Raw genomic sequence first — 19091 nt, 5'->3', positions numbered from 1 at the left:
GGTGCTCCTCTCTGGCCAAAAGAGTTTAAGGGATAATCCGTTTGGTTCTAGCTGCTTTTGCTTAAGTTGGGTTTGCAGGCAGAGAGAGGACCTACGAAACTGAACCTTAAAGTAAAGGGTGAAGCTAAAAGGGGCCAAGTAGGAAGAGACTCGGGAGGAAGCAGCAATGAACTGAAATCAAGCAGTGTGTAGCTACTGTTTGCTGGGGCCAAAAGTGGGTAGTGGGTGGGCCAAAGTTCCCCTATCGGTCACAGTGGCATAAACTTCAAGAGTGGGGGACCAGGCTTATTTGAGAATCCAAACAAAGGGCTGGATTTAAAGGGCCTAGAGCTGGGGCTGAAGACCCTAGTAAGGGCAAGAGAACTGTTCGTTTATTGGATTCTATTACCCTGGAAGGGATTCATTTGGACTTTGTGACTTGGCTGGAGGTCCAAGCCACTAAAGACATACCAATGTCAGCTGGCAGCCTGCAGGACACACCGGGAGTATGAAAAAAAAACAAAAACTGCAGTACCACACCTAGCCACCAAAAGGCACTTAGATGTGAGTGCCCGCATTGCAATGACTAAAGGAGTCTTCTTCCTCATTTGACTTATGAAGTCTAAGGATATTTCTTTTCACTCCAGATAGCAAGCTCTCACCTGAACACTTAAATAGATGCATTTTCCACAGAAATTCAAGTTGAGCTGGCGTCAGCTATTATGATAAATGTATCTATATATAATACAATAGCACTGCTATTTTAAGTAGGTAGTTACTGCTTTGTGCTTGGGGTAGACAGATCTTGGAAAAGCTGTTTCACTACCTTTATTTAAGAAGACAATCAAATGTAACATTTTAGTCCGGGGCTGTTGACAGTCAACGAGAAAAGATTATCAAAGTACTTTCAATCTAGTTTGCATTATTCAGTGTTTCCCTGCCTTTGCAGAGCTCATTAAGCCCTTTTTAATAAACTATTAAACTAGTGTTGAATATGCATTATTCTCTGTATAAAATATTGCCTGCAAATACTGCAATTAATTATAGAGCTGTCTTCTTACATTAAACTAGTTTTGACTTTTTTTAAAGAATTGTTCTACTTTTTAAATAAGCAACTTATTTCCAAGAATAGTAGCTCCCTGTTCAGTACCATAGGTCTGCACTGGATAATATTCTGCGGAGGTGGGGTCGGGGGAAGGTACATGAAACAGTTCTGAATTAACAGATTTTAATTTTCTTAAATTGAATCAAAAGAAGCTTGCAGCCTAGGAGGATATCACTGATGAAATCTGTGTGCGGTGATATAATCAGGAAAATGTTACTGGCCACTGACCAATTCTAAACCTTCAGGGCTTCTTAACTTAAAAGGCTGATGTATCCTACTCTGTTTATTGATGAAAAACAATACAGCTTGATTGTTTAAATGAAAATAGTTTAGTGGAAAACCAAATTTCTAGAGATCTCTAACAGATTTAAGAGTTTCATCATCTCCAGGGTATTCTCTAGAGGATGAGGCTTTAATTAAATGTGAAAGAAAGGTGGGCAAAATTTCAGCTCTTCACTTTCTGAAATGCTTTCATTGCAAAATTTCCTTTTCTTGCCCAGTCCTCTGTCTAGCACATGCTGGTGACATGAGTAAAATTCAGATGCTGCAAGAATGTTGCTGCAAGTGTATTTCACCATTTGGCTTTCAGGACCAACTCTGCTCTGACACAAAAGTGCACAAATTTCACTGTGCTAAGTGAAAAGGTATGGGGGGGGGTGTATTGGGGAGAAGCTTTGAAGTTTAGTTAAAACTAATAAAAATACAAGTTGGTCCTCTTTTGCATTATATGTAAAATATGTGTGAAGCTCTTGCATAGACCTCTCTATAAGTGACAAGTAGTTTAGTTACATTCGTGCTTAGAACATTCTGAATCTGTATGGTCTATGAACCTTTGCCAGGATGGAACTGGATTCTTCTCAACATTCTAATGTAGAAATGACATATCACCTATTTCACTGTGTCAAGACACAGACTGGCCTGAGACCATTGTTGTCACTCTGGGTGGCTTTCCCACCTGAAGAAGAGACTTAGCAGTCAGGATGGAGCACACTTCATTTGGCCAAACATTACAATCATTTTTATCTCCTGTCCTATAGTATTCAGTTTTTAAATCCCCAGCTATGTAGCTACCACTCCAAATAGTCAGACTGAATGTTACCCACAAGCACAACTGAATAGAATTTGTAGACACTTAGTAGCTTTGTAATTCAATTAAATATTTTCTCAAGTCTTTTGGAAACAGCTCCTTCTGTCAGCTTTCTTGGGTTTTAAATATCACTTTGCTCTAGATTTCTAAATTCAAGCATTATTTGCTGCCTGAATTTTCAGTCAGAATGGCCTACCCACCTCCTAGTTCTCTTGACAATCACCAGACATTAGAGTTTATCTATTTGCTTCTATCAGAGGCTCTTTATGCTGGCCTAAAATCAGAGACTCACTTTTCTTCAAGGGCAGTTCCCCAGCAGTCCCTTCTTCTTTTAGCAATACACAATAATAGTTTCTCAGAGTGTGCTGTTTCTAACATATTCCATCCTTCAGTCAAAACCAAAAAAAATTGAAATCCCAGGAGAAGGCACAGAATCTTTTCTTTCCTCTTCCTAGATGAACAGGTGCTGTGTAAAGTTTCCACAAAAGCCCTCACCTCTCTCTCAGTCCACCAGACTAGATTAAAATAAAACCAAGGTTTAGGAACTAAACAGAAATTCACACCATGTACAGTGATGCTATTGGTATACATACATGTCCTTACATCAAAGGAAACTTTGTTTCTCATGAACCACAGAAATAGATCATCTTAATGAGTTTGATGCATGGAACTCCAGATATGGGCACTGAAAAAATATGGACCTTCAGGTCAGGGGTATGGTGTACAATTAAGAGGTCATTATCTCAGTTGAATGACCAACATCTTTTGAAAGATTGCACTAAATGGCAGCAGCACAATCATTTGACTATTCTTATGAGTCAACTATTATGAAGTGTCATTATTTACGGGCAATAAATAAATATCACTTTAGCCATGTCATAAATATAAAGGGAAGGGTAACCACCTTTCTGTATACAAAATTATAAAATCCCTCTTGGCCAGAAGCAAAACCCTTTCACCTGTAAAGATAACCTCGCTGGCACCTGACCAAAATGACCAATGAGGAGACAAGCTACTTTCAAAGCTGGAGGGGGGAAGAACAAAGGGTCTGTCTGTCTGTGTGATGCTTTTGCCAGGAACAGAACAGGAATGGAGTATTAGAACTTTTTAGTAAGTAATCTAGCCAGAAATGCGTTAGATTTCCTTTTGTTTAAATGGCTGGTAAAATAGGTTGTGCTGAAATGAATGTATATTCCTGTTTTTGTGTCTTTTTGTAACTTAAGGTTTTGCTTAGAGGGATTCTCTATGTTTTGAATCTGATAACCCTGTAAGGTATTTACCATCCTGATTTTACAGAAGTGATTCTTTTACTTTTTCTTTAATTAAAATTCTTCTTTTAAGATCCTGATTGTTTTTTCATTGTTCTTAAGATCCAAGGGTTTGGGTCTGTGTTCACCTATGCAAATTGGTGAGGACTTTTATCAAGCCTTCCCCAGGAAAGGGGGTGTAGGGCTTGGGGGGATATTTTGGGGGGAAGACGTCTCCAAGTGGGCTCTTTCCCTGTTCTTCATTTAACACGCTTGGTGGTGGCAGCATAGGGTTCAAGGAGAAGACAAAGTTTGTACCTTGAGGAAGTTTTTAACCTAAGCTGGTAAGGATAAGTTTAGGGGGCCTTTCATGCAGGTCCCCACATCTGTACCCTAGAGTTCAGACATGGGGAAGGAACGGGGAAGGAACCTTGACAAGCCACACCTCCTATGACTTAATAGCTTGTGGAGAGGATGGATCTATTAAGTATCCCCATGCTCCAGGTGTCCCTAAACCTTCAGCTGCCGGAAGCTGGGACTGGACAGCAGGGGATGGATCATTTTGATAAATTGCCCTGTTCTGTTCATTCCCTCTGAAGCATCTGGCACCAGCCACTGTCTGAAGACAGGATACTGAGCTAGATGGACCATTGGTCTGATCTACTATGGCTATTCTTATGTTTTTAACCATTCAAAATAGACAAGTTAATTTAAATAGGATTCATAATGAATAATCATCATCTGGGCCTGATTCTCCTCTCACTGTCTCCGATGTAAATCATGCCTTATATCATGAGTTAATTAGGAGACTCAGGCAAAATATATATTATATATAAATCCTAACAAGTAATTTTGAATTTACTAAATAGTCATATTTTATCAGGCCCCATAATTCTGAATGGTCAAGAATAATTCATTGATATTCACAGTAACAAACCAGAATTATTATTGTTATTTTATTTATTTGTATCATAGTAGTACTCAAAAGCTTCAGCCATTAGCAGGGCCTCCATTGTACCAGGCCTTGTACAAACACCTAGGAAGAGCTCCAAAAACCTTACAACCTAATTTTAAGACAATAAGTGAAGGGGGCAGGGGAAGATGATGAGAGTAGCAGTAATAAGATTCTGAGCGCAACCAGATGGATCTGGATCATTTACATTTTTTATTATACATATATATCAGCTAACACAAACTGCCCTCAAAGAAGTCAAAAGTAGATGCTTGGTTTCCTATGGAAATAACAGTAGAAGTGGATCTTGAGGAAAATTTGAAGGTTCCATATAGTATGGAAGAATGTGTGAAGGCAGTTGTGGAAGAAGAGGACAAACAGGCACTCAAGGTTCGCACCACTGACGGAGCATGACAATGCTGTAAGAGCATCAGCACTGTTGTATTGATTCTGGTTATTGACTGTGCAGCTGAAAGCATATAGTATAATGTAAAAACACAAAATGCCAAAAGGAAATCATTTACACTAACGAAATCACATGTCCTAAGTATATTGCCAGAGGCAGTAGCATAATTTCAGAGATAGGGTTTGAACTGTGATTGCTGAAGGGTCTAAAAGTATTTTATATCCTCCCTGTGTTCTAGATAGCATTCTCCTCCAAATTATTTTAAAAAATGAACAGGAGATATTTCCTCTTCTGAGCAAGCCACCTACTCCTTTTGGTTAAGTACACATAGAGCATCACTTTTGTTGCTATTTTGACACATTGTCTGGAGATTTTCTTCTAAAAAGTTTTATGTCTTGAGGAGCCAGAGTATGTTGTGGGACATATTTCTAGTTTAATGTATTTCCACCAACGAGAACCCAAAGTTGATTGTAAAATTAAAGCTGGGCCTTGTTTGTCTGATTTAAAATATAATAAAAATAAATTTATTAAGTTACTGGATTCACTGAGACAGCTGACTTTTGTAACATATTCCTTTAGATTCAATAATCCCATGCAAAAGGAACAGAAAAGAAAGTTAAACAACCATTGGTTTCAGATTAACAGCCGTGTTAGTCTGTCTTTGCAAAAAGAAAAGGAGTACTTGTGGCACCTTAGAGACTAACTAATTTATTTGAGCATGAGCTTTCATGAGCTACAGCTCACTTCATCGGATGCATACCGTGGAAACTGCAGTAGACAGTATATACACACAGAGACCATGAAACAATACCCCCTCCCACCCCACTGTCCTGCTGGTGATAGCTTATCTAAAGTGATCATCAAGTTGGGCCGTTTCCAGCACAAATCCAGGTTTTCTCACCCTCCGCCCCCCCCCCACACACACACACAAACTCACTCTCCTGCTGGTAATAGCCCATCCAAAGTGACCACTCTCTTCACAATGTGTATGATCACTTTAGATAAGCTATCACCAGCAGGACAGTGGCGTGGGAGGGGGTATTGTTTCATGGTCTCTGTGTGTATATACTGTCTACTGCAGTTTCCACGGTATGCATCCGATGAAGTGAGCTGTAGCTCACGAAAGCTCATGCTCAAATAAATTGGTTAGTCTCTAAGGTGCCACAAGTACTCATTTTCTTTAAACAACCATTGTTTTCTCCACTAACAAAATGGAAAGACAGACAATAAGGTATCTTTGGATGGGTGAGGTTCTGTGGCCTGCAATGTGCAAGTGGTCAGACTAGATTATCATAGTGGTCCCTTCTGGCCTCAAAGTCTGAGTCTTCTCCATGGTAAACATTCACATTTTTATTACCATGAGTAACAGCCAGAGCGGAGTAACATTCAATAACATTGGTAATAAGCCTCAGAAGCACAGAACTATTTGCCTCTGACTTAATTAGCTTTTTCTGTAAGAATTACATTGTATTCTTCTCTAAGAAAAATGTCTGTCTTGAGTTTTATTGCAGTCCAGTATTAGTATTCAAATCAACTCTCCTTCTTAGGCAAAGCTGAATGACAGTGTTTATTTTACCACATAAAAACAAGATGCAGCCTCCCGTGTGCACTTTTTGAGGGGAGAGAAAGGTAACTAGCTATTCATACATTAATTTTAGAACACTACTTTGCTATTCTATTCCGTCATACTATTAATGTTTAAGACAGAAGCAAAGAAAATGTATTAAAAAGCTGCCTCTGGTCAAACATATCATCTTGTGATCCTGCAATCTTGCTCGTCTGAATTATCCATATTCACACAATTAGACAACAGGACTGCTGATGGAGTCAGGGTTACAGGATTAGGTCTTTAATTGTTTGAATAAGTAAAGGAAATCATGGTACTCTACTAATCTATGGTATATATACAGCTTTTATAAATTCATCTCAGCTCCCACGACTGTCTGTGTTAATCACTTCATTTTATGGATTCAACAGTTATAGGTTTTTAAAATACATTCTCCCTTCTTTTTTTTCACTGTTTTCCGCAAATTAAGGAACTTTCATGTATTCTGGCTGTTACATATTATGGGATAGTTTGCGTCTTATGCACAGATTTCAACAACGGATGGTAATTAAATTGCCCAGGGGTAGTCCTACAAGGCATTTTGCCTCACGTACTGCTTTGAGTCACAACTCCTTCCTTGCTTGCCCCTGGCTCCTGAGGCAGTAGTAGTGTGCTGCTAACATAAGCCAACAGCAAAAAACTGTACCCATCACTGGGCTCATGTATGCAAAAGCAAGACTCTCACCATACCCCACACCTCACCTTTCTTTCTCCTCCCCTACACCTGCTTGAAGGTAGGGTAATAGGACAAAATAAGTGCTTATATGTGTACACCTGGCTCCAAGATCTGGATAGTTTGTGCAGATGGCCGGGAAAGGTACATGACGCTCGCATCTTCAGGAACTCTGGTCAGTTTCAAAAGCTGCAGGAAGGGACTTTATTCCCAGACCAGAAAATAACTGTTGGGGATGTTGAAATGCCTAAAGTTATCCTTGGGGACCCAGCCTACCCCTTAATGCCATGGCTCATGAAGCCGTACACAGGCAGCCTGGACAGTAGTCAGGAGCTGTTCAACTACAGGCTGAGCAAGTGCAGAATGGTGGTAGAATGTGCATTTGGACGTTTAAAGGCGCGCTGGTGCAGTTTACTGACTCGCTTAGACCTCAGCGAAACCAATATTCCCATTGTTATTACTGCTTGCTGTGCGCTCCACAATATCTGTGAGAGTAAGGGGGAGACGTTTATGGCGGGGTGGGAGGTTGAGGCAAATCGCCTGGCTGCTGGTTATGCGCAGCCAGACACCGGGGCGGTTAGAAGAGCACAGGAGGGTGCGATGCGCATCAGAGAAGCTTTGAAAACCAGTTTCATGACTGGCCAGGCTACAATGTGAAAGTTCTCTTTGATTCTCCTTGATGAAACCCCCCGCCCATTGGTTCACTCTACTTCCCTGTAAGTTAACAACCCTCCCCGCCTCCCTTCGATCACCGCTTGCAGAGGCAATAAAGTCATTGTTGCTTCACATTCATGCATTCTTTATTCATTCATCACACAAATAGGGGGATGACTACCAAGGTAGCCCAGGAGGGGTGGTGGAGGAGGGAAGGAAAATGCCACACAGCACTTTAAGCACAGCACTTTAAAAGTTTACAACTTTAAAATTTATTGAATGCCAGCCTTCTTTTTTTTGGGCAATCCTCTGTGGTGGAGTGGCTGGTTGGCCAGTGGCCCCCCCACCGCGTTCTTGGGCATCTGGGTGTGGAGGCTATGGAACTTGGGGAGGAGGGTGGTTGGTTACACAGGGGCTGTAGTGGCAGTCTGTGCTCCAGCTGCCTTTGCTGCAGCTCAACCATACACTGGAGCATACTGGTTTGGTCCTGCAGCAGCCTCAGCATTGAATCCTGCCTCCTCTCGTCACGCTGCCGCCACATTTGAGCTTCAGCCCTGTCTTCAGCCCACCACTTACTCTCTTCAGCCCACCACCTCTCCTCCCGGTCATTTTGTGCTTTTCTGCACTCTGACATTATTTGCCTCCACGCATTCGTCTGTGCTCTGTCAGTGTGGGAGGACAGCATGAGCTCAGAGAACATTCATCACAAGTGCGTTTTTTTTCTTTCTAATCTTCACTAGCCTTTGGGAAGGAGAAGATCCTGTGATCATTGAAACACATGCAGCTGGTGGAGAAAAAAAGGGACAGTGGTATTTAAAAAGACACATTTTATAAAACAGTGGCTACACTCTTTCAGGGTAAACCTTGCTGTTAACATTACATACATAGCACATGTGCTTTCGTTACAAGGTTGTATTTTGCCCCCCCCCCCCAACCGCGTGGCTACGCCCTCAACCCTCCCTCCTCCCAGTGGCTAACAGCGGGGAACATTTCTGTTCAGCTGCAGGCAAACAGCCCAGCAGGAACAGGCTCCTCTGAGTGTCCCCTGAAGAAAAGCACCCTATTTCAACCAGGTGACCATGAATGATATCTCACTCTCCTGAGGATAACACAGAGAGATAAAGAACGGATGTTGTTTGAACGCCAGCAAACATACACTGCAATGCTTTGTTGTACAATGATTCCCGAGTACGTGCTACTGGCCTGGAGTGTTAAAGTGTCCTACCATGAAGGACGCAATAAGGCTGCCCTCCCCAGAAACCTTTTGCAAAGGCTTTGGGAGTACATCCAGGAGAGCTGCGAATGCCAGGGCAAATTAATCCTTTCACGTGCTTGCTTTTAAACCATGTATAGTATTTTAAAAGGTACACTCACCGGAGGTCCCTTCTCCGCCTGCCGGGTCCAGGAGGCAGCCTTGGGTGGGTTCGGGGGGTACTGGCTCCAGGTCCAGGGTGAGAAACAGTTCCTGGCTGTTGGGAAAACCGGTTTCTCCACTTGCTTGCTGTGAGTTATCTACAACCTCATCATCATCATCTTCTTCATCCCCAAAACCTGCTTCCGTGTTGCCTCCATCTCCACTGAAGGAGTCAAACAACACGGCTGGGGTAGTGGTGGCTGAACCCCCTAAAATGGCATGCAGCTCATCATAGAAGTGGCATGTTTGGGGCTGTGACCCGGAGCGGCCGTTCACCCCTCTGGTTTTCTGATAGCATGGATTCCTCTCCCCATACAGTGACCAGATCCCGTACCTCCCATTCAGACCATGCTAGAGCTCTTTTGCGATTCTGGGACTCCATCATGGTCACCTCTGCTGATGAGCTCTGCATGGTCACCTCTGCTGATGAGCTCTGCATGGTCACCTGCAGCTTGCCACACTGGCCAAACAGGAAATGAGATTCAAAAGTTCGCAGTTCTTTTCCTGTCTACCTGGCCAGTGCATCTGAGTTGAGAGTGCTGTCCAGAGCGGTCACAATGGAGCACTCTGGGATAGCTCCCAGAGGCCAATACCGTCGAATTGTGTCCACAGTACCCCAAATTTGACCCAGCAAGGCCGATTTAAGCGCTAATCCACTTGTCAGGGGTGGAGTACGGAAATCGATTTTAAGAGCCCTTTAAGTCGAAATAAAGGGCTTCATCATGTGACATCGATTTAACCCTGCTAAATTCGACCTAAAGTCCTAGTGTAGACCAGGGCTAAGAGTGGTAGAATCTGGCCCAAATGGGTTGATTGAGGTGGTTGAGAGTTGCTGGTATGAAAGACCATGCAAGGTGGTGAGATTAATGTTGCAAAATATTTTGTACCACAAAACTATGCACAAAGCCATTGTAGTGATGGTTATGGAGAAAAAAGTCACCAAATTGCTTCTAGAATATGCAAAGATCTTGCATGCTGCAGCAGTAGTAAATCAAATACAATACCTAGGATTCTACTCTACAATGCCACTAATCCAGGCCTCCAGAAAATCCTGTATTAAAAGGAAAGCCATGGAGCAGACCTGAGCCACGTGGCTCCTTTTCACTTCTGTGCTAGAACTGGGTTAACGGATAGCAAAAGGGACAAAGTAGAATAATAAACCGTGTTGACTCATTTGCTAGTTCTGATATCTCCTTGCCTCCATGCCTTTCTCTCATGCTCCTTTCTATGCCTGGAACTCCTTTAAGCCCATCCACCATGTTTATGGTTATCAGTTACAATGGTTCACTTGTGTAATCTAGCCAAACAATTTACAGAAAGGAGAACAAAAAGTCATTGACTCATACAATAACAAGGAAATATGAGATAATTATATATGGCCTCCACTAGGCCACAGAGTTGTCATCACAAGATCAATTCAAATAGCTTTGCCATCCAGTTTTAATAAGTGAGATCTAGGTTGCAAAGTGCATACAAACTAATGACTAAAGTTTTATTATCTGAAAGTAGTTATCAAGGGCCATATCTCCCAAGAAAGCAGAGCCTAAGCTTCATTACTCTCACATCACTGCCATGTTAACAAAATGCCTGTTTTCTTGCTCTGATAGGTGGTAGAGGAGATGTCACATTTAATTGCCTCTGCTGAGCAATCATTCTTCCAAAAGAGGAACTTAAAATGGGATGCCAGGGCCTCAAGAGCCAGTGGTAAAGGAAGAATTCCTGAGCTCATGCAAGAATGCAGAAGCAAATTTAATTCATTCATCCTATGCCATCTAGTAGTAGGAAAAGCCAAAATCAGTAGCTCCAAGAAAAACTATCACTGGTTGCCTAAAGGAAATTTTAAATATAAGAGCAAAGGGAAACCTCTTTGTCTCTCAGAATACAACTGTTATAAAAAGATACTATCACCAACACATAATTCAAGAGAGTTTGGACCTATATGTAAGCGAGCCAGAGACAGTTTGTCATTTAATGATTGGCTGCCCACAGTTTGCACAACTGAATTATACTGATGCTTCATTTTAGTTAAGTACTTGCACTGAAAAATCTGTTGGAACACTTTTATTCAAGTACATGAATTATGGTTTTAGTACAAAACCGACAGCACAACACAAAATTGAAGATCAAACTTCTGTGACCTTAGGCAAACTGACCTCTATTGCTCCAGATAAGGAAATCTACTCCTGCATTCCTTGCAATGCAAGGCCCCAGCTGACTTCATTGCAACTTTTTGGGTGTGAAAAGAAAGCAGCCCTAATAAGCAGATCTATTGTGGAGCTTTGAGATGGAAATATTTGATAGACTCATAAGCATTGTCAACTAGTTAGATGACACCATCAAGAAGGAAATATACAACAAGCTCACAACAAACCATTTTGTCTGAAAGTCAAGCCGATGAAAAAGTAAATAGTTTAATGTGGACAAGGGTGACTAATTGCCATACAATCTTTCAAATAGTTGATCTATACAATGACTAAGGGCAGATCTACACTGTGGGGCTAAGTTGACCTAAGTTACTCAACTCCAGCTACATGAATAACGTAGCTGGAGTCAATGCACCTTAGGTCAACTTATTGTGGTGTCTACACTATGCTGGGTTGATGGGAGAAACTCTCCTGGCGACTTACTTTATGCTTCTCGTTCTGGTGGAGTACCGGAGTTGATGGGAGAGCAATCAGTGGTTGATTTAGCGGTTCTAAAACCGGCTAAATTGACCCCCCCAGTGGATCGATCGCCGTGCGTTGATCCCCCGGTAAGTGGAGACAAGCCCTAAGATACAACCTCTATGTTCCAGTTGCCAAACTATAGTGACCCTAAAGTGTTCAACCAACATCATTCATCAAGTATAAGTTTGAATCCTAACATTAGGGACCTCTGCAGCAATAAACTTGGAAACTCTCTGAGCACTGCCCCACCATGGAAAACACTACAATAAAGGGACACCCATAAACATTATAGAGGTTCCACTCATGGTTCCATATTTAAGTCTGAACTTAATTTTGCACTTAATGTAGGAATTCAGCCACTTCACGCGTTCCAACTATAGCATATTCTCCCCAAAATTAGAGCACTTATTCTGAGTATAGAATGAACTTGGAGAATTTACAAATAAATCCATTCATTGGAGTAACCATTCATTTTCAAATGGATCATTTAAAAAACTTAGCATCTTCTGTCAGATCTTTTTGTCCTGAGTGTCTTAATGATGAAATAACACCTCCCAGATAGTTAAGACTCTCTGAAATCTCACGCACTTTGAGGATTAATTGTCATTTTTGGCCATTATTCTTAACTGAAAGTTTCTCCTTCAGCATGGTGTGGCAAAAGTTCTACTACAGAGAATTCCATGAATTGCCTCTTTGAAAATGACTGTCATCTCCTATTGTTCTTAATGAGTGTGAAGCTATGGCCAGTAAGGCACCCTTTTTCAGAATGACCACTATTGTTCCCAATACCCTTGAGGGACATAACAAGTCCTGAAAACATAGGGGCCCACAAACTTCCCTTAGCATGGCTTGGACTCACTCCTGTTAGGGATAGTGGAAGACAGTAACCATTTTGAAAGAGGGTGTCTGCTTATGGGTAGCATGTAGCCTCAATTTCACTGTGGGTCAAAATAGGACACGGTAGCTTTTTTGAAAGAGGACAGGTTTTTTCAAATTCTCCAGGGCAAAATATTGTTAATCAATTCCTGCTCAAGAAGTATATTTCAGTTATGAAGAACAACAACAAAGACCATTAATCCAAACACTGCATAGTAATGATGCCATGAAAGGAAAAAAAAATTTTTAAATCTAATGTATTCTTAAAATCAGTTTAATCTCATCTAGGACCACAAACGCTATTATGCACAAATCATAATCACATGATTATTACATAGCATAACTACAAGAAGGATATAAGGTTGTTAGGGTATCTTAACTGCATTTCCAGAAATGAAAATATTTAGATTTCTTTTAAATTCAACATTAATTCCAACTTTCCAGGGTTTGTAATACTTGGTTTTGGATTAAGTACAACATCGCTATAGTGTTTTTACTCTTAAATTATGAGTATATATTCTCAATTTTAGTTCCATTTTAATGTATTTTTTAATCTGGATCTTATAAATAAAATTATATATATTATATAGACACATATTTACACACACATGTACACAGTGTACATGTCAGGTATTACTATTAATAAATAGAACTGTAGTTAGAGATGTGTTTTATAGTTACACATATGTAAATATATCAAGTACATGGGAAGGGTGTACAGATCTGTAATATTAAGAGGGTAAGTACAGCATATGACAGTTTATGAGATGCCTATTTAACTAGAAAGTAATTACGATTTTCTTTTTATCCTAAAATGCTTAAATAAATTAAGATATGTTTGAATGATTATTCATATCTAAAATTATTACTAAAATAAGAGCTTCACAACCCGAGTGCATGGAATTGCATAATGGAAAAAATTCAACAATTATACTGTATCTTTACACTTGCATTGGCCAAGACCAATCCATTTTAGATAAAATGTTCTAACAACTCATTGTATAGCTGGGCCCTCATTCTATCATGTGATATTGTAATGAAAGGTCAAAAGATCATATTATAAGAACAGTATATTGAAAGTAATATGTTTAAAATTAGCAGTTGAAAACTATTAATACACCATTTAAAGATCCACCAAGTTAACTTTTCAATAGCAACACTTAAAACACATAATTACACTTAAGTAGGGCTGTCGATTAATCACAGTTAACTCACGTCATTAATTTTTTTAATCGCAATTAATTTTTTGAGTTAATCATGATTAATTGCAGTTTTAATCACACTGTTAAATAATAGAATACTAATTGAAATTTATTAAATATTTTGGATGTTTTTCTATATTTTCAAATATACTGATTTCAAATACAACACAGAATACAAAGTGTACAGTGCTCAAGTTATATTTTTATTACAAATATTTGCAACGTAAAAATGATAAAAGAAATAGTATTTTTCAATTCACCTCATACAAGTATCGTATTCACTCTTTATAGTGAAATTTGAACTTACAAATGTAGATTTTTTGTTGTTACATATCTGCACTTAAAACAAAAAAAATGTAAAACTTTAAAGCCTACAAGTCCACTCAGTCCCACTTCTTGTGCAGCGATCGCTAAGAGAAACAAGTTTGTTTAGGGGAGATACTGCTGCCCACTTCTTTTTTACAGGTTTCAGAGTAGCAGCCGTGTTAGTCTGTATTCGCAAAAAGAAAAGGAGGACTTGTGGCACCTTAGAGACTAACCGATTTATTAGAGCATAAGCTTTCGTGAGCTACAGCTCACTTCCTCAGATGCATATCGTATGCATCTGAGGAAGTGAGCTGTAGCTCACGAAAGCTTATGCTCTAATAAATCGGTTAGTCTCTAAGGTGCCACAAGTCCTCCTTTTCTTTTTTACAATGTCACCTGAAAGTGAGAACAGGAATTTGCATGGCACTTTTGTAGCTGACATTGCAATGTATTTACATGACAGATATGCTAAACATTCATATGCCCCTTCATGCTCTGGCCACCATTCCAAAAGACATGCTTCCATGCTGATGACGCTTATTAAAAAAAATAATGTGTTAATTAAATTTGTGACTGAACTCCTCGGGGAAGGATTTTATGTCTCCTTCTCTGTTTTACCCAAATTCTGCTATATATTTCATGTTATAGCAGTCTCAGATGATGATCCAGCATGTTGTTCATTTTAAAAACACTTTCACTGCAGATTTGACAAAACACAAACAAGGTTTGTTTGTGATTTAGTTGGGGACTGGTCCTATTTGATTTTGTTGGAGATTGGTCCTGCTTTGAGCAGGGGGTTGGACTAGATGACCTCCTGAGGTCCCTTCCAACCCTGATATTCTATGATTCTATGATTCTAAGGTACCAATGTGAGATTGTTAAAGATAGCTACAACACTCGACCCAAGGTTTAAGAATCTGAACTGCCTTCCAAAATCTGAGAGGGATGAGATGAGGAGCATGCTTTCAGAAGTCTTAAAAGAGCAACACTCCAATGTGGATACTACAGAACCCAAACCACCAAAAAAAAAAAATTAACCTTCTGCTGGTGGCATCTGACTCAGATGATAAAAATGAACATGTGTTGGTTTGCACTGCTTTGGATCATTATCAAGCAGAACCCATCATCAGCATGGGCGCATCTCCTCTGGAAGGGTGGTTGAATCATGAAGGGACATATGAATCTTTAGTGCATCTGGCATGTAAATATCTTGCAAGGCTGGCTACAACAGTGCCAGACGAACACCTGTTCTCACTTTCAGGTGATATTGTGAACAAAAAGTGGGCAGCATTATCTCCTGCAAATGTAAACAAACTTGTTTGTCTGAGCGACTAGCTGAACAAGAAGTAGGACTGAGTGGACTTGTAGGCTTTAAAGCAGTGATTCCCAAACTTGTTCCACCACTTGTACAAAGAAAGCTCCTCGCGGGCCAGGCCAGTTTGTTTACCTGCCGCATCCACAGGTTCGGCCGATCGCGGCTCCCAGTGGCCATGGTTCACAGCTCCAGGCCAATGGGAGCTGCTGCAAGCGGCGCAGGCCGAGGGATGTACTGGCCGCCACTTCCAGCAGCTCCTATTGGCCTGGAGCAGCGAACTGCGGCCACTGGGAGCCGCAATCGGCTGAACTTGCAGACACGGTAGGTAAACAAACTGGCCTGGCCTGCCAGGGACTTTCCCTGCACAAGCAGCAGAACAAGTTTGGGAACCACCGCTTGAAAGTTTTACATAGTTTGTTTTATTTTTGAATGCAGTTATTTTTTGTACACAACTATACTTGTAAGTTCAACTTTCATGATAGAGAGATTGCACTACAGTACTTGTATTAAGTGAATTGAAAAATACTATTTCTTTTATTTTTACAGTGCAAATATTTATAATAAAAATAAATACAAAGTGAGCACTGTACACTTTGTATTTTGTGTTGTAATTGAAATATATTTGAACATGTAGAAAAACATCCACAAATATTTATAACGAGGAGTCTGGGCATAAACTTTCGTGGGTTAAAAAAACCCCACTTTTTCAGATGTAGTGGGGGGTTCTACCCACGAAAGCTTATGCCCAAAAAAATCCGTTAGTCTTTAAGGTGCCACCGGACTCCTTGTTTTTGTGGATACAGACTAACACAGCTACCCCTCTGATACTTGACAAATATTTATATAAATGGTATTCTATTTTTGTTTAACAGCAAATTAATCGCAATTAATTTTTTTAAATGCTATTAATTTTTTTAATTGCTTGACAGCCCTACTCTTAAGATCAATTTAACTTTAGATTTGTCAGGTTCATAATTTTATATATATATATATATATATATATATATATATATATATATATAAAAATTCCACTTCTCATGTTACACATTTCATTTTGGATTTGCCAACTGTATTGTGGATGATATTGACACAAGAACTATATTAGTTTACTCTCCTCAGCTGTAGGTTTCATGGAAAATCTATTACCGTGAACTTTTTGTTGCAGTTATTTAAGGTGGTCCTCCTTTGACATGCATACTGGGAGACTCTGCCTGCAACAAATGATGAAGCTTCTGATTCAGGTGTGTCTGAAGTAGCAGGATAAGCTTGTTGCACCTGAACAGAGAGGGGGAAAAAAAGTACTGAATGTCAAATAGTCTGGAACACCAAAAAATATGCTCCCAGAACAACAGAATAGTGAAATCAGAATAGTGAAATAGTTAATTTCATTTTAATATTCATTTGCTTATATTCCAGGTGCTGCCATACATATATTTTTATTATTATTACTTTACACTTACCTATGATTTATGTCCAAGGATCTCAAAATACGTTACACAAAAGTCAATTCTTGAACTGGAAAGATGTGATGGTCGTCTCTGCATCCCATGAAACTTTTCCCCACTTTTTCACCCCCAACAGAAGTGTGAGGTATGAAATACCTGCATAGATCTCTCTACTCCCATAGAAATATTAACAAGAATAAGTAAATATTATTATCCCTAGTTTCCAAAAGGAAAAATGAGGCAGAGAGAAGTTAAGCAACTTTCACAAGGTTACACAGCAGGTCAGTAGTAGATTTGGAATAGAATATACCCATGCCGTGTAAACATGAAGACCTTGGTCTTTGCTTAAAATTCAGATTGACCTAGCTATGTTGCTGAAGGGTATAAAAAAATTCACACCCCTGTGCACTGTAGTTACACCAACCTAACTCCCCAACCCAGCAAGGTTGATGAAAGAATTCTTTGACTACCTACTGCCACTCAGGAAGGTAGATTATCTACAAGGATGGAAAAACCCATTTAATCGATGTAGGAAGTGTCTATACTGTGGTGCTAACACCAGTAGACATGACCTAAACAGCATTGCTTCCTTTGTTAGTGAAGCAAGATTCCCAAACTAGAATAGTTAAAATTGAAAGAACATAAATAGTCATTCCACATACTCCAGTTGAACTGGTTTAATATTGGTGAAGTCAGAGAGGAAGACAAAAAAATCAGGCTTATAATGGGAAGCTTGCTTCCACCTCAACAATGGAAAGATGACCACTTTCTCTATACCACTTTCTCTGTGTGGGGAGGGACAATTGCAACAACACTAAATAAGCTATTATGTATATATTATTTCATGTAAAAGATGCCATTGGATATGAGCCAGTGGAGAATATAAGAATTCATCCAGTTATGTAATGGTACTCTCAGAAACTCAAGGTCATTTTTATGCTGCTGAAGGAAAAGAGAATTTACTGACTATTTTGAAAGGAAGGAAGTTATTGCCTGTCTGTCTAAGGTTGTTCTAGTGAATAGACGAAAAGGGTTTCAGTGAGGGTCAGCAGCATTGCTCTGCCACTCTTGTATACTTTCATGAATGACACTTTAAAACTGATTTTAAATCATAAGCACTATGATTGATTATAGCTAATGTACTGCCTGAAATACAATGCCACTGGGAAGGTGGTGAACAAAAAGAACGTTACTGAATGGAATATACAGTGAGGCATTATTTTCATTAGGCTGCAAAGGCAGCTATCCAAGAACTGAGTCCTGAGAAGAATAATCCGTGGTGGAATTGAATCCAGGTATCAGGCAGGTAGGCTGAGAACATACTGAGAGCAATAATAAAGCAGAAACTCTTTCTGTGTGTCCAAGAGAAGGGTAAGCTGGCACATACACATCCTGTTCCTGCCTTTGGAAAATTATATGAGCTTTTTCCCCACCATTAGTATCCACAAAGGTTATGTTTTTAATTAACAAGACCTGGTTATATAATTAACAGAACAAACTTGGGACAGAAAACAGTAGAAATAAGTATGCAAACTATAATTACCGTAGTCTGATGTGTAGGACCCGTTAAGGTACCAGCATGAACACTAAAGAAATTGTCTCTTTCTATCGTGAACAAAACATGAGAGCAGAATTTATTTTGCTTTTTAGTGTGGAGAACAGATGGGAGATTATTGCTTGTACAGATTATGGTACAAATCCAGATATCTCTGTCCAGCAAGAATTACACTGCAGCACCCCAACCCCAACCACACATTTTGCCTTGCCAGCCAATTTATTGTACTGTATAGAAACAGCTACTAATAGGAGTGAAAAGTATCTATTAATCTTTCTCTTCCATAGCTTTAGATCGCTTTTGCATATAAAATGCAGATTATGGTCAATTAAATAAGGGCCAAAGGAATTTGAAAATACCCTGGTATGTAGGTCTCCTAGTTGTTTTGACAAGTAGCTCATATCATCTATGCAACTGCTACAGAACAGCAACAAATATTTTCCATTAGGGTGCATGTGAGAAAAGAGTTTTAAACCTTTCGAAAGCTCTGTTTCTCTGTATAAATTTCCTGGCTACAGTGCTTGTTACTTCCATGTACGGGAAAAATGCCAGCCTCTTAGTCATGTTTCCATTTCCTTTCCTCTTTTATAGACTGTGATAGGG

At 39.8% G+C, this 19091-nt stretch overlaps 1 protein-coding gene across 1 annotated transcript in view; it reads right to left on the bottom strand.

The window, feature by feature from the left end:
* DNTT (DNA nucleotidylexotransferase) overlaps positions 1-19091 on the bottom strand; it is a 478907-nt gene that overhangs the window by 241362 nt on the left and 218454 nt on the right. Inside the window, exon 7 of the mRNA XM_084635618.1 lies at positions 16635-16763. Within this exon, the coding sequence (XP_084491744.1) occupies positions 16635-16763 (129 nt within the window). The remainder of the gene's footprint in view (positions 1-16634; positions 16764-19091) is intronic.

Source organism: Lepidochelys olivacea, assembly GCF_965140295.1.
Source record: "Lepidochelys olivacea isolate rLepOli2 genome assembly, chromosome: 7".
NCBI lineage: Eukaryota > Metazoa > Chordata > Testudines > Cheloniidae > Lepidochelys > Lepidochelys olivacea.
The sequence above is the reverse complement of the archived record's forward strand: the minus strand, read 5'-3'. Positions and strand labels throughout refer to the sequence as shown.